This window comes from Bos grunniens, chromosome 22 (genome assembly GCF_055505025.1).
Source record: "Bos grunniens cultivar Pamir isolate PY7600 chromosome 22, Bosgru_T2T1.0, whole genome shotgun sequence".
Taxonomy (NCBI): Eukaryota; Metazoa; Chordata; class Mammalia; order Artiodactyla; family Bovidae; genus Bos; species Bos grunniens.
The window spans coordinates 17,040,677-17,063,164 of record NC_141186.1 but is presented as its reverse complement, the minus strand read 5'-3'; the positions used below and the strand labels follow the sequence as shown (position 1 = coordinate 17,063,164).

General features: G+C 42.0%; 1 protein-coding gene and 1 long non-coding RNA gene across 3 annotated transcripts; one reads left to right on the top strand and one right to left on the bottom strand.

The window, feature by feature from the left end:
* Window positions 1-2,685: 2,685 nt before the first annotated feature.
* Window positions 2,686-4,296, top strand: LOC147348150 (uncharacterized). Of its 2 annotated transcripts, none has more exons than XR_015151078.1 (2): window positions 2,686-2,760; window positions 3,713-4,296. It is a non-coding gene; the product is annotated as an uncharacterized LOC147348150 (long non-coding RNA). The 2 variants fall into 2 exon arrangements; XR_015151077.1 differs by lacking the exon at window positions 2,686-2,760 and adding an exon at window positions 2,948-3,235.
* A 3,445-nt stretch (window positions 4,297-7,741) lies between these two features.
* Window positions 7,742-22,484, bottom strand: EMC3 (ER membrane protein complex subunit 3). The gene is made up of 8 exons (XM_086366483.1): window positions 22,143-22,484; window positions 17,657-17,714; window positions 17,226-17,319; window positions 15,710-15,814; window positions 14,915-14,996; window positions 12,847-12,926; window positions 12,005-12,087; window positions 7,742-8,382 (listed from the first exon to the last, which is right to left on the bottom strand). The coding sequence occupies exons 1-8, from the start codon at window positions 22,295-22,297 to the stop codon at window positions 8,254-8,256; spliced, it is 786 nt and encodes a 261-aa protein (XP_086222609.1). The 5' UTR covers window positions 22,298-22,484; the 3' UTR covers window positions 7,742-8,253.
* Window positions 22,485-22,488: the final 4 nt, after the last annotated feature.

Sequence of the window (22,488 nt, the reverse complement as noted above, 5' to 3'; positions counted from 1 at the left end):
ATACTCTCATTTCTCAGATAATTATTTGTATGATCCCATTTTTGTTAATATCCATCAATCAGTCCACCACCTATCCTATCCCTAAATATTAGAAGGTAAATAGTGATTGATGTTGTGTGTATGTGCTCCGTCATGTCCAACTCTTTGCAACCCCATAGACTGAGGCCCGCCAGGCTCCTCTGTCCGTGGGATTTCCCAGACAAGAACACTGGAGTGGGTTGCCATTTCTTTCTCCAGAGGATCTTCCCAACCCAGGAATTGAACCTGTATCTCCTGCATTGGCAGGCAGATTCTTTATCACTGTGCCAACTGGGTTACTAGGACACGACTGAGCGACTGAGCACTCATGCAGATAGTGGTTGATATAATTTTTATCTAATTTTGCTTTTCTGTTTACCAATGTTTTATACAACCATGTATTTCTTTTGTAATCAGAGGTAAGAATGATAATATCATTTTAAAAAGAAAGAAAGAAAATCCTTCCTAGGGTTGAGCTGAAGTATCTGCCAGTGTTTTCCTATCTTTAGCTCTCACAGAAAACCAACACTCAGCCCTTAGATGTGTCTGACATGCTGTAGTGTGAAGAGTGGTCAGTCTCTGCTGCTGCTGCTGCTGCTAAGTCGAGTCAGTCATGTCCGACTCTGTGCGACCCCATAGACGGCAGCCCACTAGGCTCCTCTGTCCCTGGGATTCTCCAGGCAAGAACACTGGAGTGGGGTGCCATTGCCTTCTCCGGTCAGTCTCTAGTAGCTGGTAAATGGCGGAGCCTGAATCTAGCTTTTCTGACTCTGGGGGAGAGTTCAGGCTTCTCCCATTTTACCATATCATCTGACCAGCTTTACTATTTTTTCTTGTGGGAACCCCTTCAGGATTGTAAAGTCATCTGTTATTTCTCTAGGATTTTCTTCTTCCAGGCCAAACCCTTCCAGTTCTCTAGCCTTCCCTTGAAAGACAAGGTTCTGAGATCTCACCATGGTGACATCTCTCCTCTGTTTGCTTCTTACCAGGTCAACAATATTCTCTTTAAAGAATGACTCTTGGAACTGAGAGAATAAAACTGAATGTTCACCTCCCCTTTCCTAGAGTCTACTCCTCTATTAATATGACCCCACCAATTAATATGCTGAAGTAATGTTTCTGGCAGCCACATCACTTTATTCTCAATATTGACCAGGTCTTCCCCACATCACTGTGTGCAGCTGGTTTCTTTTTTTCTTCTCTTGGACATATCCCATGGCATGTGGGATCTTAGCTGTCCACCCAGGGATGGAACCTGTGCCCCCTGCAGTAGAAGTGCACAGTCTTAACCACTGGACCACCAGGGAAATCCCTGCAGTTAATGTTTTGATCCTCACTAGAGGATTCCACATTTGTTTGTTGCTCATCTTATCTTGTTAGATCTAACCAGTTGTTCTGATTTTGTGGGAAATTATCTAGATCCTGATTCTATGTATAACAGCTAGTGGGCATTTTTTGGCTTTGTCCAAGATCTCTCTTCTGACAGTATGCTCATGTCCTTTGAGGGGCCTCTGTCTTTTCCCCTGGGGGCAGTCTTGGTGGGAAGGCAGTTCTAGGGGCCTGTTACGGAAGCTGTGGGATCCAGGCCCCTCCTTTCAGTGCCTTATGGGAAAACTCACTGATGAGTCTCCTTTGGAAATGTCAAGATTCCCTCAGCCGGTTCAGGGCTGGCTTGATTCCTTTCCTCAGTTTCCTCCAAGGAGGGTATGGTTTGTGTGCTTGGACCCCAATTCATGCCTTTGCAGAGTCTCACTGGCTTGGCGGCGCCCAAATCCCCAGTTCCCTCAGAATCATCAGGCTGCTGCTCCCCGGCTGCCTCTCTGGAGCCCCAATCCCATTGTGTTTCCAAACCGTGGATTGGTAGGGGCTTTGAGATTGCAGACAAAAGCAAGGAGATTATGATCCCTTTGGCCAGAACCCACGATGAAAGCTGATCCAAAGGAAAGAGGAGACTGGCTAGGGGTGGAGGTGAATGTTAAGTGGGGAGCATGGGGTGCCATTCTGGCCCTAAAAGCTCCTGACCTCATCCTGGAGAGGCTGGGACAGCAAGGATGGGTGGGGGATGATTCCAAGCATAGCATACGGCGTATGGTCAGTAGCTGTTTATCAAGCTCTTAGTCTGCCAGGAGCTGTGCTACACATCTTACATGCATTATTCTTTCTAAGTCCCGACAACACCCTATATACTATTTGTTTTTCCAGTTAGGTTTTGTAAAAAATATGTGTTTATTTCTGGCTGTGCTGGGCCTCTGCTGCTGCACAGTCTTATTCTAGTTGCAGTGAGTGGGGGCGACTCTCGAGCTGTGACGCACAGGCTTCACAGTGCGGTGCCTTCTTTTGTTGCAGAGTGCAGGCTCCAGGGTGCATGAGCTTCAGCAGTTGCAGCACGTGGGCTCAGTAGTTGTGGCACAGGCTCTGTTGCCTCGCAGCACGTGGAATCTTCCCACATCAGGGATCAAACCTGTGTCCCTTGCATTGGCAGGTAAATTCTTAAGCCTGGACCACTAGGGAAGTCCCCATAACCCTGTATTATTATTTTTTTATTTTTAATTGGAGGACAATTGCTTTATAATATTGTGTTGGTTTCTGCCATATCAACATGGATCAGTCATAGGCTTACAGATGTCCCCTCTCTTGAACCTGCCTCCCATCCCATCCCACCCCTCTAGGTTGTCACGGAGCACCGGTTTGAGCTCCCTGAGTCATACAGCGAGTTCCCACTGGTGATCTATTTTATATATGGTAATGTATGTGTTTCCATGCTACCCTCTCAATTTGTCCCAGCTTCCCATTCCCCCACTGTGCGCACAAGTCTGTTCTCTGCCAAATTATGCTTTCCATTTTACAGCCAACAGGCTCAGGCTCAGGGAGGTTATGTAACTTGTCCAAGGTCACACAGCAAGTAAAAAGCCAAACCATAAGAGCCAGTGATCTTAAGAGTGATGACACTATCCTGCCCCTCTAGAAGAATCGCAGAGAGAGGAGAGATGAAAACCACAGGCTTTCCCGGTGGCACTTACTGTGCTAGGAGTTTGAATCTGAAAATAGGCCTCCAGCGCTCGCTTCGGCAGCACATATACTAAAATTAAAAACAGGCCTCTGATGGGATCTCCAATGAAAGGAGAGCCAACCACCAGCTTTGGGAATTTTTGAGAGCTCCTAATCCAGAGTACCTTGGAAGCTCCCAAGGAAGGGGAGAGAGAATGAAAAGGCAAAGGTGAGTGACAGCCAGGATGAAATCTCCTGCTTGGACAGGACACCTGGCTGGCCTTTCTGTTCTGGCGAGTCACTATGGTGGGAAAGAGCAGAGAAACAAAAGGCAGCTTGGGAGTGGGGCTCGGGGAGACGGTGCTGTCTGGCAGACCTTGTCTGTTCTCAGCCACTGTCTTAGCTGTGAGGGCAGGAACAGTCACACTCCCACATTGAGCCTCAAGGGTTCCTGGAATCTTAATTCATTCTTTCTCAGATTTTAGCCTCCACGGATACCAGCTAAATGAACCCTAATTTTTTTTAATATATATTTTTTATTAGTAAGTCTGATGAACCAGTACACACTGTAAAAATCAACTGTCCTTTATTTTATTCCCTCTCACTCCCAATTCTTTTCAACTCTTTCTGGTAGTTCTGATTATTTCTTTTGTTTTTATATGTATTTTCTAATTGTCAGACTTATATTGCTAATTTTTTTTTTCAGCTTTAGGTTTTACCTCTTGACTACTACAAAGGAACGTGAAGATTTAGCTCTTATATTGCCTTCCACATTTTCCTGTGCCACTTTTGTTTATATCATCAATCTGCATTTACAATAGTCCAACCACGAAACAAATTATCCAAGCTGAATCAGGAGTGTGCTATGATTATAATTCCTTTGCTAGATGTTCTGCTTTTCCTGGGGTAAGTGTGGCTTGGGTTTTTATTTACTTAATTGTCTATGCATCTGTCACTGATTCCCCATAATCTTTCCTTGAAGAGAAAAACAATCTGAAGATTTGGTCTCCCATCCCAGGTGAGAATACTTTCAAAAAGGCTTACAGACTTCGATAACAAATACGTAGTGTCTTCAACAAACTAACAGCTTGGAAAAAGCAGGGGGAAGGGAAAATGTTATAAGAGACTTGAGTCATAGCAGTCAAATGCCACGTGCGGGGCCCTTGTTGGGATCCTCATCCAGACAAAGCAAGGACACGAAGGTGCTGGAAGATAACTGGGTAATTTGAACATTGATTGGGCCTTAGCATGGACTAAACAATAAACCTGTTTGGACTCGGTGAATAAGGGTATTATGGGTTATGTTTTATCATTTCCTCATCTGTTACAGCTACTTACTATTTATATGTGAGATGGTATAGTATCTGACATTTACTGTTGAAACACTCCAGGAAAAAAACAAATGGGCTTGGACGATACATGAAAGATTGACAAAATATTGATTATTATTATCAGTGAAGGGAGATGGGTATGTCCTTATACTATGCTCTCCACTCTTGTGTATGGTTGAAATTTTTCATAGTAAAAAGTTTAAAACAAAAAAATTCACAAAGAAATGGAAGAAAGGAAAAGATTGCACAGGGCTGGCTGTGCAATTGGTGAGCTGGTTGTAGAAATAAAACCTTTTACGTATTGAGCACTAGCCCGTTTTGTGTCTAGTACGTGTTTTGGGTCTAGTACACGGATATAGAACTCGGGTTTCTGAAGCCTGCTGACCTTCCCAGGCTCCTCCAGAGCCTGGGAGATGGGGATGGTGGGACCAGGGTGAGCACAGGGTCAGGAGGAGGGCTGCTAGGGCTGCTGTTAAAGCACAGGAGAGGCTCAGGGACATGCTGGCATGCCCGACACCCCTCTGCACCCAGCGTTCACAGATGTCTCTTCCATGCCCTCCTCATACATCCTGGATAGTATCCAAGAGCCCCTCGTAGCCGTGACCTTGAGAGATCTTGATGTCAACAGCCAGGGGCTTACCCTCACTTAATGGGATGTAATTCACCTATTTAAGGTGTTCTATTCAGTGGATTTTATTATAGTCACGGGGTTGTGTAACTATCACAAGTACAACATTTTATCATTATCTTTTATTACTGAAGTACGGTTGACGTACAATGTGGTATTAGTTTCAGGTGTGAAGCACAGTGATTCAGTTATATACACGATTACACATTTGGTTGATGGCTATTTGGGTTGTTTCCACTTCGTGGCGGTTATGAATAATGCTACTGTGTTTGTGTACAAGTTTTTGTGTGGACATATATGTACTCATTTCTCTTGGGCTATCGTCTAGGAGTGGAATTGCTAGATCATATGGAAACTTTGAGCTTTAGAGGAACTGCCAGACTGTTTTCCATAGTGGCTGCAGATCTGGGCTGGGAAAGGAATGGATGGGATAGAAGCGGAGAGTAACGGGGTGGTGAGTGGGGAGACTGAGGCCCAGAGAAAGAAAATGCCTTACATACAGCCACACTGAGGCAGAGCAGGAAAAGTGGGGCTAATCATCTTGACGGCCTCAACTCCACCCCAGCAGCAAATCCCTTCCTACCAGTCCCTCCCAAAGGTTCTTGAAGTAACATCAGGATGAAGTGCGTGTCTGAGGAGTGACTTAGAAGCTCTCTGCCATCTGGCCTTGCCTCTGCCTCATCGCATCATGTCTTTTTTGTGTATTTATTTGGCTGCACTGGGTCCTACTTGCAGCACATGGGATCTTTAGTTGAGGCGTGTACTGTGACATGTGGGATCTAGTTCCCTGACCAGGGATTGAAACTGGGCCCCCCTGCATTGGGAGCACAGAGTCTTAGCCACTGGACCACCAGGGAATTCCCAGGAGTGCTTTTCACTGCACTTACGGAGCTGGTGTCTCCGTGAGAAGACAAAATGCCTGAGAATAGAAAAAAGCAGACTTGAGAAAGCAACCAAGTCTGGATGGTATCATTTGAGGCCCCGGCTCCAGCTACACTGGAGTAACTGACCACTGGGCATTTTAGTTTTTGAACCAATTTACATTAAGAAAAAAAAGAAAACTGCTTAACCCAGATTGAGTTCTGTCAGTTGCCACTGCAGTATTCCTCACACAGTAATCCCCCATGCCTCCCACATGTAGCCATGCCCACCAGGCTCCTCAGACCACACAGGGGAACCACACTGGCTTTTGCCTCTAAGCACAGGTTTACCTGCTGTCCTCCAATCCAAGTCATCATTATTTTTATGAGTTGCGTTTTGCCACTGACTGTCCATCTTTAGTCTTCCATGCAAGGTGCCTTTCATACCACCATTATCAGCAAGTGGACATTCCAGGTTGCCCTAAATGGTTTTGGGTGCTAAGACCAGGTTGATGGTAAAGCTGGAATGCTCACCTAGCAATCTGATCCAAATTAAACTCCAAGCAGACATAATAAGCAGTGTTCCCTGAACTTGTGTGCTGGTCCTGAAAAGACCTTGCCAAGACAAACTTGGCTTTTCCCTTTGACTTGCTGGTGCCAAGGACATACACATTTACCACCGTGATGGGTGAGAAGAGTCTCACACATTTTACCCACCCAGCTTCACTACAGGGAAAAGGACAGACTGTGTGGGTCAAGAGGCAGACCGAGGACACACAAAGAGGGTCCTACACTCAGTCCCCGCACTGTCTCCATTCCTGCCTGATTCGGGCCTTTCTGTATATCCCTTGCCACTCCCCACTTCGTCAGGAAGCAGTGAATTGTAGACATTTTCATCTGCGGGCCTTGGCTGGTTCTCTTCCCTCTGCTTGGGATGCTTTTCTACACTGCAGAACTCTTTCAAGACTCAGATCAAAGGTTAGCTCCCCTGGGAATCTTTGGTCCTTTAATATTTTAACAACTCTTTTAAATATTAGCATTTCTTAACCTTGGGTCAGTGTGTCACTATGAATAGGCTTTAAAGGGTCTATCTGTGCTCCTGGGGTCACCCTAGAGGTCTGTGCCCATGTCTGTTACTCTGGAGGCCAGGTCAGAGCATCCATCAGATTCTCAAAGAGGTACTGTGACCTAACGAATGATTAAGAACCACCAATTTCTCATGTGTCTCTCTTATGAGTTCCTGAGGACAGAAGTCCCATCTTTTCCATTTTAGACTCTCCAGCACTGGTCCACAATACATACTCATAACTGTTGGCAGAAGGCTGTGAGTGACCCACAGAGGTAATGTTTTTACAGGCAAAGACAAGAAAACAGAATAATTTGTAGAGTCGAGTTGTTTGTTCTTGATTACAACATTCAACGTGTAGATTACATTCACCTCTTGGTACCGAAAAGGCCCTCTGCCACCTTCCTGGGACAGTTAATCCAGAGAGAACTATTCCTGGGCAACCCTTACCTCTGTGTCCGCCAGCAATCACCCTCTCTCCCTTCTTACAACCATATGTAAGGTCTCTCTCATCCAGAATAACTTGGACATGGGGTCTTTTGTTCAGTGGAGTAGCCATGTATAGTACAGCTCTACTGATCTGACAATGGATTTAATATATTATGAATTCCAGATCAAGACCTCACATTATTTAACTGCTGAAGTCTTTGAGGATACCAAAGGCATTTGAGAATCTGGCAGTGTTGCAGGGTCACCAATTTTTACTTGATAGTATTAAAACAGAGAGAAGGTTTGCTAAGTCTGTCCTGGCCCTGGGTTATTTACTCTGAAAAAGAGCTTGAGTAAGGTTTTGACACATTTGCTTTTCATGTCATTTGCAGGCGCAAGATGAACAACACAGAGAGTTTCATTTTGTCTATCCATTGGTCTTAAATTTTCAACAATGAAAATGTATTATTTGTGAAAGGGAAGTTTACTAACAAAAAATTAAAGGTGAAATGCCAGGTGGATGGATTCCAAGAAAACAGGAGTTTACTGAGGTTTAAATGTCAGAATGACTGCACATAATAATTAGGTTTAATTAACGATGCTTTTTCCATAGACTGAATTTTCGCTGTTTTTTAATATTATCACTAACTTGAGTGTCCCCCCTTTCTCTTACTTTTATTACTAGAGTCACAAGAAGGAACATTTAAAATATTTAAAAAATAGCTGTTTCTGGGCAAGTCATCCAGCATACACTCCTCATGTTTCCTCTGGGTTCAAACATGAAGGGGAGCCTGCCTCAGACAAGAACAATCCTTGCTGCACCCCCGCCAGCTCATGCACCCCCTTTTCATTCCAAGAGGCTCCAGCTCAAATGAAAGTTATAAGGTTAAGCGCGACTCCGAGTTCCAGACACAGCTAGCCCCTGCTTGGTCTTCAAAAAATAGAGGTCTGTAATTCCTTTTTGAACATGCCTTCGAAATGGAGGTCTTTGGCCATGAGCTCCTCTTCGACATCATCCAGCGCCCATTGGTGATCCGTCAGTTCCAGAGCTTCCCACTCTGTCTGCAAAGGAAGAGAAACATGGGGGCAGGGAGGGAAGGGCTATTAAAGGAGCAGTGCTGATGTGCTCAGGCCTCGAGCGGGATAGAGCTCTGCACATGTGACCCTCACTCAGTCCTATGAGGGAGGTGCTGCAGTGCCCTCACCCACCCCCACCCCTAAGTTACAGACAGGAGACTAGGCTAAGAAAGAAACAATCTGTTCCGGTCCCTGGAGCTGGCAACTAACTACACTTCTCAAGTATTCTATTAATGTTGACTACTTTTGCCTTTAATTAGTAGGTCTTTAAAAAAATGCTCTACGAAACTTAATGTGCAATATAAATGTTAGCTCACAGGTATGGGTTTTAAAAAATAATAATTTGCACAATCCATCCCTTCAATGTGTGCAATTCAGTGGCTTTTAGTATTTTCATAAAGATGTGCAAGCATCATACTATGTAGTTCCAGAACACTTCTGTCATGGCAAACACACTCTACATCAAACAGCAGACACTCCCATTATCCCCTCCCCCAAGCCCTGGCAACGACTACTTCATTTTCTGAATCTTGTCATCTTTTCTGGATGCAGTATGTGGCCTTTTGTCACTGGTTTCTTTCATTTAACATTAAAAAAAAAAATTATTTTGTTGAAGTATACTTGATCTACAATGTTGTCTTGGTTTCTGCCATAATGCAAAGTGATTCGGTTATACATATACATTTAGTTTTTTTTCATCCTTTTCCATTAAGATTTATAACAGGGTATTGGTTATAGTTCCTTTCTCTTAGTATGTTTTTACGGTCCCTCTCTGTTGTGGCATGATTCAGCTCTTCATTCTTTTTTTTTTTTCTTCATTCTTTTTTATGGCTAATGTTCCACTGCATACATTCCATTGTCTAGACATTGCATTATCTGTTCATCAGATGATGGACATTTGGATTGTTTCTAGTTTTGACTATTATCAGTAGTTTTCTGAACATTCTTGTACTCAGTTTTTGTGGGAAAATATGTTTTCAGTTCTCTTGGGTGTTTAGCTGAGAGTAGAATTTCTGGGTCATATGGTAAGTGTGTTTAAGTTTTTGAGGAAAGACTAAGAACCGCGTTGCAAAGCAGCTGGACAATCACCAGCACGTACGAGGGTTCCAATGTCTCTACATCCTTGTCAACACTCGTTATTGTCCATCTTTTTTATTATAACCATATGAGTGAGTGTGAAGTGGTATCTCACTGAAGTTTTGATTTGCAAAACCCGCGATGACTAATGATGTTGGGCATCTTTTCATGTGCTTAGCTTATTGGGTATTTGTGTGTCTTCTTTGAAGAAATGAATATTAATATCCTTTGCCAACTTTTTACTGGATCATGTTTGTATTGTTGAGTTCTAAGAGTTCTTTATTCTGAATCCTGGACCCTTACCAGATATATGATTTTCAGACACTTTCTCCAATTCTATGGGTTGGCTTTTCACTTTGTTAATGGTGTCTTTTGAAGCACAGAAGTTTTCATTTTGACAAAGTTCCACTTATCTATTTTTCCTTTTGTTGCTTATACTTTTGATGTCATATCTAAGAAATCATTGCCTAATCTAAGGTCACAAATATTTACACCTATGTTTTCTTTTATGAGCTTTCTAGTTTTAGCTCTTGTATTTAGGTCTTTGACCCATTTAAAAACTTTTATTCAAAACATTTTTTATTGTGGTAAATATTAATATACATATGACACAAAATTTGGCATTTTTAACCACTGTTAAGTATACAATTTAGTGGCAGTTTTTAGGTTCACAATGTTGTGCAACCATCACCACTAACTTTTTCTAAATTTTTCATGCCCTGAAACAGAAACTCTGTACACAATAAACAGCAAAACTATTCTTTCCCTCAATGAACTGTTTTGGCACCTTTCTCAAAAATCATTTGATCTACATGTATGAGCTTCTATTTCTGAACTCTCAATTCTTTAAAAACAAAACAAAACTTTTTTTTATTTATTGGCTGCACTGAACAGCATATGGGATCTTAGTTCCCTGGTCACAGATCAAACCTGTGCCTCCTCCACTGGAAGCACACAGAGTCTTAACCACTGGACCGTCAGGGAAGTCCCTGCTGAATGAAATATCAGTTCTGTTCCACTGATCTGCATGTCTGTCCACACAGTCTTGATTACTATAGCTCAGAAGTAGGTTTTCAAATCAGGAAGTCTTGAGTCTTCCAACTCTGTTCTTATCCAACATTGTTTCGCCTGTTCTGAAGCCCTTTCACTTCCGTATTATCTTCTGGATCAGACTGCTAATTCGCACAAGAAAAGCTGGTGGGATTTTGAGTCTGTAGATCAACAGATGCCATCTTGATAACAGTAAGTCAAGACAATATGTACATGGATATATTTGCATTTATTTAGGGCTTCTTTAGTTTCTTTCAGCAATATTTTACAGTTTTCATGGTACAAATCTTGCTGTTTTGTTAAATTTATTCTTATCCTTTTCGATACTATTATAAATGGAATGATTTTCTTAATTTCTATTTTTCAGATTCTTTATTACCAGTGTGTAGAACTGTGACTGATTCCTGTAAACCCTGCTGAATGTATTACATGTAATAGCTTTTTTGTGGATTCCTTTTAGGATATTCTATATAAAAGACCACATTACTTGCAAACAAAGACAATTTTACTTCTAAAACTTTTTTTTTTTTAAAATTTTGGCTGCACTGTGTCTTCACTGCGATCCATGGCCTCTCTAGTTGCAGCACGTGAGCTTGGCTGCCCTGTGGTATGTGGGATCCTAGTTCCCAAACCAGGGATTGAACCCAAGTCCCCTGCATTGGAAGGCAGATCCTTAACCACTGGACTGCCAGGGAAGTCCCTACTTCTTCCTTTCTAATCTAGATGCTTTTTCTTTCTTTTTCTCGCCTAACTGCCCTGGCTAGAACATCTAGAATAATGTTGAATAGAAGTGGTCATAGTGGACATCTTTTGTCTTGTTCTTACCCTTAGGGGCAAAGCTTCCAGAATAAGTATGCTAACTGTGGGTCCTTCATAAGTATCTTTCATCAAGATGAGCAAATTCCTCTCTATTTCTAGTTTTCATCATGAAAAATTTGTGAGATTTTGCTGTGTAAAATTATATTGGATTTTACAAATTCAAGAATCATTGTATGAAAGGCTCAAATAATTTAGATTTTATGGGGGGGCAAGCCACATGGCCTATGGGATCTTAGTTCCTCCACCGGGGATTGAACCTGGGTCCTCGGCAGTTAGAAGAGTGTGGAGTCCTAACCACTCGACTGCCAAGTATCCCAATTTGGATTTTACTGAATGAAATTTATATCAGGTCCAAAAAAGTTCAAAATATTCCAAATGTCTACCTCGTATCTCTGATTGGGGTGTTTTTATAACTTCATTTGCACTGTGGATTAAATTGGGTGAGCATTTAAAAACCACCAAAAGTACCAAGAATCTCTACCTTACTTATCAGATGATTCTGTCTCTGGAATAAGAGACATGTAAATGAAAATACATCTTTGCTAAACTTAAGATGATGGAACCATATATATAGCACACTCACTTAAGGGAATTCATCTTTAAAAGTAACTCTGGTAACACTTTTGAGCCTCAGTGAAGCTGGGAAGAGAAGTGAGTGTACCTTAAAAGCTTTGTTGGTGTCTGCGGGCATGGCCATGGCTGCGCCAGTCATCTGCTCCTGCATCATCCGTGATTGGTCAGCAGCTGCAGCATAAGACACACCCCAGTGAGTGCCAGGGCACAGCAGGCACCCAGGACCCTCAGGGAAGAATGGTTCTCACACAGCACTTACAGATGCTTGGCAGTGGGTTAGAGGACCATGGGACAGTTCACTGACTGGCCTTGTCACACACTTTGTGAAAGTCACTTTACTTCTTGCAAAAAATGGACGTGATAACAGCAGGAGAGAGAAGATTAACTAAAGGAAGCTCTATCCTTTATTTCAAATTTAAATAACACGAGCAATAGCTATGAGTTACTGAGCAACACCAACATGCCAGGTACTTCACTAAGTGCTCCATGTATCTACCTTATCTACTCCTCACAGCAAACCCAGAAGTCAGTTATTAAGGTCCCTATTTTACAGGTAGGCAAACAGAGCACTGGTGTGGTTAAGTAACTTGCCCAGGGTCCCAGCTATTTAAGTAAGAGAGCCAGGACTGGTACTGGTCTCTAGTCAATGGGCGAACTGATCAAACCAGCCTTCTCTCAGCTTCAGGCTTACATTGCTGGTGCTGGATCCCTCATAGGAGGGTATCAGACTCTGCATAACTAAATACTGTCCCTGTGATTAATGAGATCTTCAGTCTGACCTTGCGATGTTTAAGACTCTTTCAGAGTACCTCAGAAACTTAGGAATAAGTTTAGGGAATGAAGCACCATATTTCACTCTGTTCAATACAACTACATAATCACTCTGGCCCTGGTATGAATGACTCAGCTATTGAAGTAATTGCCTCTTACCATTATCTTGGCCCAAAATCAGAGAGTAGATGCTCCGAAGCCCAAAGACGTTGAGGAAATACCAGGATGCAGAACTCACCCTAGGAAGCAAAAGTGAAACAATGTAGGTAGCTATTTCAGAATACACTAGTTCACACACTTCTCCCACCCGAAGTTGTTCAGAGTATGTAAAGGAATCTCCTGGTGTCAGCCAATAGTCATCCAGAGCACAACCAAAGAAGAAATACATGTTATGAAGGCCATGTTACAAATATTAATAGTTATAGCTCTCTGCAGGCGAACAGCTGAGCCTTGTGGACAGACTTGGGTCAAACCTCGATTCTTCCACTCACTTCAGAGGGTTGCCATGAGGGTAAAATGAGTTAATATATGGAGGTTAACGGCTCCTTCTTTGGCATTCAGTAGCAGGAACTGAACTCACACCTGGTGGGCTTCATTTTATCAGGGTATACACATTTTGTTTAATTATCCTGCCTACATAGTGGGTTTTCAAACCATTTATTATTTGTAATCATGACAACACACACTTGTTATTGATGTATGTATATAATACACGCAAATAATACTGAAGTACGTAAGATAAATTGAAAGAGGCCGCCTGTCCTGAATCCCATTCTCTAAAGAAACCACAAGTGTTAACAGGCTTCATATTGAAGACTGTAGTGACTGGAAAAGCCATTTCAAGTTTTGAACTATATCCCAAAGCTCTCCTTAGGTTAGGTTTCCCACCTTGCCCCAGTGAAGTTAATATGCTTGCATATAATAAAAAACTAAAACGAGTGTCAGAAATGATACAGAGAGAAAGGACCCACGCTTCATTCCAATACTTGGGTCACACTTATCTGTACATAATCTTTCAGATTGGTAAGCTAGTTCATATGTGGTTCCAGGCTCCTTTGTCCACACGAGCATGTCAGAAACATACTTGTCCAGGTGCTGAGAAAAGATAAAATAGCTTTTCTCCACCCCATGAAGTTTGTGTTTGGCCCACAGGAGACTGGAAGGCCAAAGCTGAACAGTCATGCTACTTGTAGGAAGTATAGCTTTTCTCCTCTGGGGGAAGTGTGCACGGCCAAGACTCTCCCAGCGCCGGGTCTATCGTGTCCCTCCCAAACAAGCACAGACTGCTCCAATGGGGAGTCAGTCAAGATCAGTCAGGCAATGACCCCCAACGCCCATTCTCCTCCTCCTACTGTCTGGCTGTTTTATTTTATTCTAGTCTACTCCATTTTATTTTGGCTACGCTGGTCTTTGTTGTGGTGTGCAGGCTTCTCGAGTTATGGTGGGCTGGCCTAGTTGCCCTGCCGCAGGCGGGATCCTAGTTCCCTGACAAGGGACTGAACTCGTGACCCCTGCATCGGAAGGGGGACTCTTAACCACTGGACCACTACGGAAGTCCCTGTCTGGTTTCCATTAGATGCTAGTTTCTGGGAAGCCAGACAAAATAGTCTTGGAGAGACCACATGAAGAAGCACTACTGTGTTCCCAAGGCTGCAGCACTGTCCTAAGAGCTCTTCATATTTGGGGTTTTATTACTCTGATATAAAAAAGAGAACAGTAAATAAGACACAAGTGCTGGATTTGGACAGACTTGTGGTCAAATCTCAATGGCTCCACTTCATAGGGTTGCTACGAGAATAAAATAATATATGGAATGTATTTAGCACAGTGACTGATACCAGTGAAAAGAATTAATGTTGTTTTTGGAAGTAATGTATTTTGAAACAAATAATACCAACATCCACTTCCATAAGCTCCAGGGCTTTATTGTTAAAAAGTCTGCTTTGGCCAGAGTTCCTGCCTTTAACTTTTTTTGGGGTGGACACATCTACTTTTTTGAGCTCCTAAGACCCAAGATACTAGGGGAAAGAGCTTGATACATTCTCTCCTTTTGCAAGAAAACTCATGTAAAAGTTATCAAAATCTGTGGCATTCTGAGTGGAGTTTCAATGAGAAAAACTCCAAAAACCTATTCCAGTGAAGCAGGCAAACTGGAAATCCTGTTGTTTAACAGATCGCTGTTTTAGATTTTGGTTGGTGTTTTTACTCAATAGAAGAAAGTCCTTACCAGGAGGCATCTAATGTTAGTAGTTCAATTCCTTGCTGTAGCATAGGCTTAAAACGGAGGGTCAGTGGAAACGGGACCTTGGCTGCAGAAAAGAAAGAGAAAGTTCAGAATCACACCCAGCTTCCTCTGTAGAACGGTTTAGTAAGTGTGATACACATATTTCCCTGAGGAGGTGGGAACTCTGTACCATACAGTGCTTAGAAACTTATTTCCACAAACAGCCGTATGCCACTTCTGAAGGATTAACACTCAAAAGTCACTCTATTCTAGTTCTTTGAACAACACCAGCTTCTCTAGTGCTTAAGAAGTAAGGGCTCAAACTGAGCTGTGCCCCAAAATCTGGAAAAGAAACCAGCACTAGTCTGTTAAACCCAAAGTGGAATATATACACACAAAGAACTATATTACTGAGACACCAAGTTCATTTAAATCAAAGCGGCTCACGAACAAATCGACAACTGACCCCAACACCTCAAAAATGAAGTCAAGACAGAAACAGGCTTCCCGTCCTCCTACTCACTGGGACACAAAACTAGTTTTGGATACAAATTAGTAAGCCACTCGTTCAAGTCCCTTAGTGAAAAAGCTCCATGTCATGAATGTATGAACGCTTTGGGATAAGAGCCATGAAATTAGAGCATAATCAATTTTTTGTTCAAGAACTGTTAACAGTTTCCACTCGAGAACACAGGACCCGGGACAGTAGTATGTCAGCAGCACCTGGATTTCTGAGTAAGGTCATGGGAAAGGATCACAGATGAAGTAAACCTGAAGTCTTCTGAGTCTGTAACTTACTTGTGACAAAGCCTGAAAACGTCATGTTGATCCATCCACCAATAAGAATCATAGGCAGGACATTGGTGACATTGCCTTTCATCATATCTGTGAGCATGGTGGGATCTAAGACAGAAAAACAAGCAACCAATAGCTGTTACCACAGTTGGTAGGGATTTATTCCTTGCTTTCTGTAACTTTTTACTTTACTTGACAAAATTAATACAAGTAATACAAGTTCATTGTAAAAAATTCAAACGACATAGAAACATAGGATGTGGACAGCTCCTCTGCCTACTGTCTAAACACTTTTAACCGTTGTCTATTCTTCTATCTTTACATGTCAATACAAACATACATATATACTTATACATGTATATACACAATGGTTTCTTTCTGTATATATATACATGAAGGGATACTATGCTTACCATTCTGCTTCTTAATTTAAAAACTTAACATACTGTGATATATTATGTTTCCATATTGGTGTAACATGGCTCATTATTTTTAATGTCTGCATAGGCGTCCACTGTGGTCACACTCATCACTTCTGGTTAGATCTATAGATTGTTTATTGGCAAAAAAAAAATGTTGTGAACAACTTCCTTGTACATAAATCTGCAAATTTGTGTAAGTGCTTCTGTGAGAGAAACTCTTAGAAGAATTTCTGGGCCAAGGGATTTGACCATTTAAAACTGACTTTCAACAACAGTAAGAGGACTTCATTTTCCATGACCCTGACAGTAGCAGTTTTGGTCAAGCTTTTCAATCTTTTCGAATTTAATGGGTTAAGAAGGACACCGTGTTTTAATTTGCATTCCACTGATTTTAGTGATGTCAAGTATCTTTCCATATATTTTATTGGTCTTTTGTTTCTTGTAGGTTTGCTAAAAGACTTATTATTGAAATCAATTCCAGTACCTTCTGTCTGGGTTTATGATACTGGTTATCTAACCTAAAGAAATAGGTACTGAAAGAAATGGATAAGTAAAACCAAATACTACGTTATTTTTGTTTTACTATAAAGATGCTGTGTTCTTCACATGACTGGGATCAGAGGAAGTAAGAACTCTGTTAGAGGAAAAACTGTAGGGGGAGAGCAAGCAATCATGTCTGACAAAGAAATGAATCACCGAGGGAAGCATTTAGGCAGAATCTGGGAGTCATCTGCCAGCAGCAGGATTGCACTGGGTGGGACCTGGGACTGGAATGCTTTCCAGCTGTGCCCCTCAGAGCCCTGGGTCCTGAGGAACAGCAAAGGGGAGACACCTGGGGACAGGGGCCCTATTCCCCGTCCCCTTAGCCGAGAGGTCTTGCTTTTAATTCCACTTTATACAGTGGAGTTCCCAAGGTATAAGATTTACTTGAAAAAGAGAATCCCCCCTTTTGTAGATCCCTGTATCCGATGATCCCTAAGTTCCCTCAGATTACTGTCTTATACTATTTAAATTTCAAATAAAAGGACATCCTCCCTGCTCATCCCACCATCATGTTAAAAATCTTCCTTAAAGATGAGAGAGGGGAATATACATACCAGTCACAGGAGAAGGCGGCACAACCTTCCTTTTAGTTTTTTTGAAAAATCCATCCTCTGGGTTGTTGAAGTAATATTTTCGTGTCAGGAAAGACTAGTAGAAAAAAGAACTTTTTAAGTCTTAAAACTGTGACATAGAACATTGTCAAATTATTCCCCCGAGGTTTAGTCAGAAGGCCCTTGGAATATGCTATTACACTCAGAGCTGGCAGCCTACTTGGCAGCCGTCCTGACACTTTAGCTGAGTCACATTTGAAAACAATTTCTCAAGAAGAGCAAGGTCACAATGACAGCAAACACTACTAGGCCACAGCTTAATTACTGACTTGCCTGCCTTCAGCTTTCCCCGAAGAGTCCCCTTATAAAACATTCAGCTATCTACTGTCCTCAACAGTGAATCGTGGAGCTTGTAATAAAAGATAAATGAGTACCTGTTTGGGAATGTATTTTCCATTTTCCCTGAGGACTCTGCTTCGAATTAGGACTTGACTGAAGGGAAAAAAAACAAAACAAAAAAACAAAACCAAGACAATGAGATTTTTAAAAGTGAAACTCTAGAAGAAAATGAGAGAATAAAGTAGAAAACCTATTTAAACACAAGAGAAGGCCTATTTGGCAATAGCTCTGTGTGGAAACTTTTCAAAATACAAGTCTCCTTAAAACCAACAGGACATACTTAACCCAACACTCAGCTTTCCACAAGAAGTTTTCAGGAGTGACTCTTTCCAAACAAAGATTTCTGAGGAAGGCACATTTGGGACATGACGCTTTTTCTTACTTTATAATGAGCTAAGAAGGAACTTTTCTCTGCGTAAAAAGAGTAGCAGTTGGATGCTACTCAAAAGACCTGGGGGCAGAAGGGAGGAAGGGCAAGGATAAAAGAAGGAAGTTTAAAAACAAAGCAAAACCAAAGAAATGATTACAGGGCTTGACAGGGTTGTTACCTGACAGACAAATACAAATTCTACTCAGGGTGCAGATGTTGGTAAGCTCTCAGTAGATACTTACTGAATTCATAAATGAAATTATCTGGTGATATTTGAACATAGTTGATTCTTACAGATAACAAAGTGTACCAAGCGGGCAGTGTTAGAACAAACATCAAACAGAAGAGATCAAAACGCTAATTTTTCTAGGTTGTTTTAATGAGGGGAGGAAAAAACCTCCTTAATGGAAATCCTTCTTAAAAAGTGAGACAAAACAAAATGCTATAGACACAAGCCTGAAGAGTTGAGAGGTGATATGTTCCATTCCCTGGGAGCTAGACTAAAGCTATTCATAATGTGGCCTATGTCGCAATGCTGGTCTGTGGTGAGGTAAGAACAGACACTGAGACTAAAGGTTTAGAAACTTTTATAGCAATCTGACATTGTCCAAACATCCAAATATGTGATCAAAAATTTTTTATCAAAGCACCAGCCTGTGACAGACTGAACATTCAAAAACCCAAACCGGTCCTTTACCCCAGACAGTTTAAGTAGCACTGGGTCTAGAATAATGAGTAAAAATTTAAGCTCTGGAGTTGGACAGATGGGTTCAAATATTGGCTCTGCCACTTGTTAACTATGTGATTCTGGGTGAGTGCCTTAAATTTCCTACACCTCCATTCATATTGTACACAATAACAGGCTTATTCTCGTTGAACGAATACTTCTCGAGCTTCTGGGTGCCATGTTAGGTGACATGAACAACAGCGATCAAAAAGCAAGAATCTATCTTGGACTTCCCTGGAGGTCTGGTGGTTAAGAATCTGCTCTTCTACTGCAGGAGGCATGGGCTGGATCCCTACTCAGGGATCCTGCATGCTGCGGCCAAAAAAAAAAAAAAAAAAAAGGCAAATATCTCAAGGAGGTTAAAGTCTAGTAGGGAAGAAAAACAATAATCAAATAACCACAGGAATAAATGTCAAATCCATCTGTTACATACCAGGAAAGAGAGATGGATAATCTGAGTGTGTTAACAGGGGGATGTGACTGAGTCTAAGTCAAGGTCTTGGAGAAAGCTTTCCTGAGGGGCTATGATTAAGCTGAAATCTTAAAGACGGGTAGAGACAACCTTGGCAAAGAGCTGGAGCATGGGCAAAAGCCCTGAGGCAGGAGTAAGCACTGTTGTCTCTGAGGACCAGGAAAACGCCATATGGGTGGAAGAAAGAGGACTACAGAAACATGGTGAGACAAGGCTTGAGAGCTTGGCAAGAGCTGGACTATGTAAGAGAGTCTCAGTGCTATTTTTTAAAAAAATTGTGGTAAAAAATATTAACATAAAATTTACCATCTTAACCACATTTAAGCACACAGTTCAGTAGTGTTAAGCATATTCACACTGTTGTGAAACAGATCTCCGGAACTTTTTCATCCTGCAAACCTGAACTCTATTCCTATTGCACAATAACTTCCCTATTCCCCATCTCCCAGCCCCTAGTAACCGCCATTCTACTTGGTGTTCCTGTGAATTTGACTATTTTAGATACTTCATATAAGTAGAATCATACAGATATTACCTTTTTGTATCTGGTCTCTTTTGTTTAGCCTCATGTTCTTAAGGTTCATCTGTGTTGTAACCATGTGACATGATTCCTTTCTTTTTAAGGGTTCCACTGTATTGTAATCTTTATCTTAAAAGCAAAAGGTTGGGGAAAAGGAAACCCTTGTTGGTGGGACTGTAAATTGGTACAAATTTATGAAAAACAATATGGAGGTGCTTCAGAAAAATAAAAATAGAATCACATTATATATACATATATATAATATATATATATATATGTAACCCTGTGTTCATTGGAGTATTAGTCACAATAGCCCATATATAGAAACAACCCCGAGGACTTCCCTGGTGGTCCAGCGGTTAAGAATCTGCCTGCCAATGCAGGGGACATGGGTTCGATCCCTGGTCCAGGAAGATTCCACATGCCATGGGGAACTAAGCCTTTGCACCACAACTACCGAAACCCATGAGCTCTAGAGCCTAAGTGCTGCAATTCCTGAAGCCTGAATGCTCTGGAGCCTGTGCCCTGCAACAAGAGAAGCCACAGCAAGAAGCCCATGCATCACAACTAAATAGCAGCCCTTACTCTCTGCACACAGAGAAAGTCTGCACACAGCAAAGAACACCCAGCACAACCCCAAATAAACAATAATTTTAAAAAGTCCTGAAAGGATAAAGACAACATGATATATGGGTGGACACACACACCGGAATATTAATTCAGCCACGAAAAAGAAGGAAATCCATTCACTTGCAACGACATGGACAAACCATGAATACACTATACAATGAGGCAGACCCAAAAGGACTGTGTGATTCCACTTACTGAAGTACCTAAAGTAGAATGGTGCATCTCAGGAACTGGGAGAGACGGAAATGAGTTCAATAGGCTCAGAGTTTCTGCTGGGGTCAGGAAAATACTGTGGAAGTGTACAGTGGTGGCAGGTGCACAACAAGGTGGATGTACCTCACGGCACTGAACTGTATAGTTACAAACAGTCCAAGTGGGGCTTCCCTGGCGTCTCAGTGGTAAAGAGCCTGCTGCTGACGCAGGAGACATGGGTTCAGTCTGGTTAGGGAAGATCCCACATGCTGCAGAGCAACTCAACCTGTGTGCCATGACTACTGGCCCACTTAGAGCCCGTCTTCCGCAACGAGAGAGGCTAACGCAATGAGAGGCCTGCGGACCGCCAGCAGAGAGTAGCTCCTGTTCTTTGCAACTAGAGAAAAGCCTGTGCAATAATGAAGACCCAGCACAGCCCAAATAAATAAAATTAAACTTTAAAAAAAGAAAAAAAGAAAGTGGAAAGTTTTATATGTATTTTACCACAGTTTTTTAAAGAGCAAAAAGCAAATACTAAAGGATTTTAAGCTAATTCTTCACATATGTCATTTAAGGTGATTACCACTGTACTTAGCATACCCTGAGCACTAAAATAATAGTATTTCCTATCTTCCCTTTACATGTTTTATCACTTGGACTAAAACTCCCTGAGAGTAGGGTCTTGTCATATTTTGTACCCCCTAGCATACAGCACAGTGCAGGGCACATGGTAAGTCGTCAAAAAAACCTTGTTCACTATAGAGAATTCAGGACTTCCACAGGCTTAACAGAAATTCAGATAGATCTCTATTTATACTGCTGAGCAATTTTGCAGATGTGGGGTTGAGAATCATGTGAGGCATTTAAACCCTGAAATAAGGCCAACTTAAATTATCCTATAAATTTTAAATACTCAGTTTCTCTTAAGGTCTGCAAATTCTACAAGAATTTTTGAATTTTGCATTTTTTTCCCACTAGTATCTAAAAATAAGTCCCTGCTCAACTAAGCACAACAACACAACAACTGGCAATAAAGCTAAAGTTTATCTTCTGCCGTCGTAATTTGCAAGTGAAAAACATTTTCTTAAAATAAAACTCTAGTTTTCCAAGTCAGTATTTTTCAAACTGGAGTTTCACATTCTTAAAGATCTATTTGTTTTTACTTTCCGAAAAGTCACTATTCTACAAGCTTGAGAGTCACTTTTTACATACGTTCTATTCCCAAATATGGTCTAATGTTTTTTCATTTATATATTTCTCCATTTTGGTTTAACACATTTTAGAAAAATTTTAGTAACCTCTGAGGCAGCAAAACCTTAATTATGAAACCAAATGTCCCATTTGTGATCATTCAGGGTTATGGAAACTTATACCGTATCTAGAGGAATGTTTTACAGACATCATCTAAAATTTAGTTCCCACTCCTGCTCTATGAGGCATGTCCTGTTATCATCCCCATTTCGCAGATGAACAAGTGAAACACAGGGGTAACTCAGCCAAGGAAACTCAGCTAGTGGGGGCCTGATTAAGCCGGGCAAACTGACATAACCCCTGTGCTTTCTTGCCCAAGGTCACGAGAGTGAGATTGCCGGAGAGGGGAGAGCGCTGACCTGTCGGAGACTTGTTCCTGGGTGAGCTTCTTGTCGCTCTGCAGCAGGATGGACACGTAGTGGCGGATCATGCCCACGAAGAAGGTGATGATAACGATGGGCAGGACCACCCAGAGACGGATGTTGGAGTCAAGCAACAGCTCCGGCCCCGCCATCTTCACAGAGTGGGCTCCCGGCCGAGTGTAACCGGGTTTCTTTTCGTCGGGGCACCGGGTCCTAGTTGAGGCCGCCTCTGGGCCTTCTCACCGTCCTCAGCCAGGCGAGACCCGGACCCTACGGCGGCGTTGTCCCTTGAGTCCTGCCCCAAGCCGGGCGGCCGGGCCGCCCACTTCCGGCGCGGACGTTT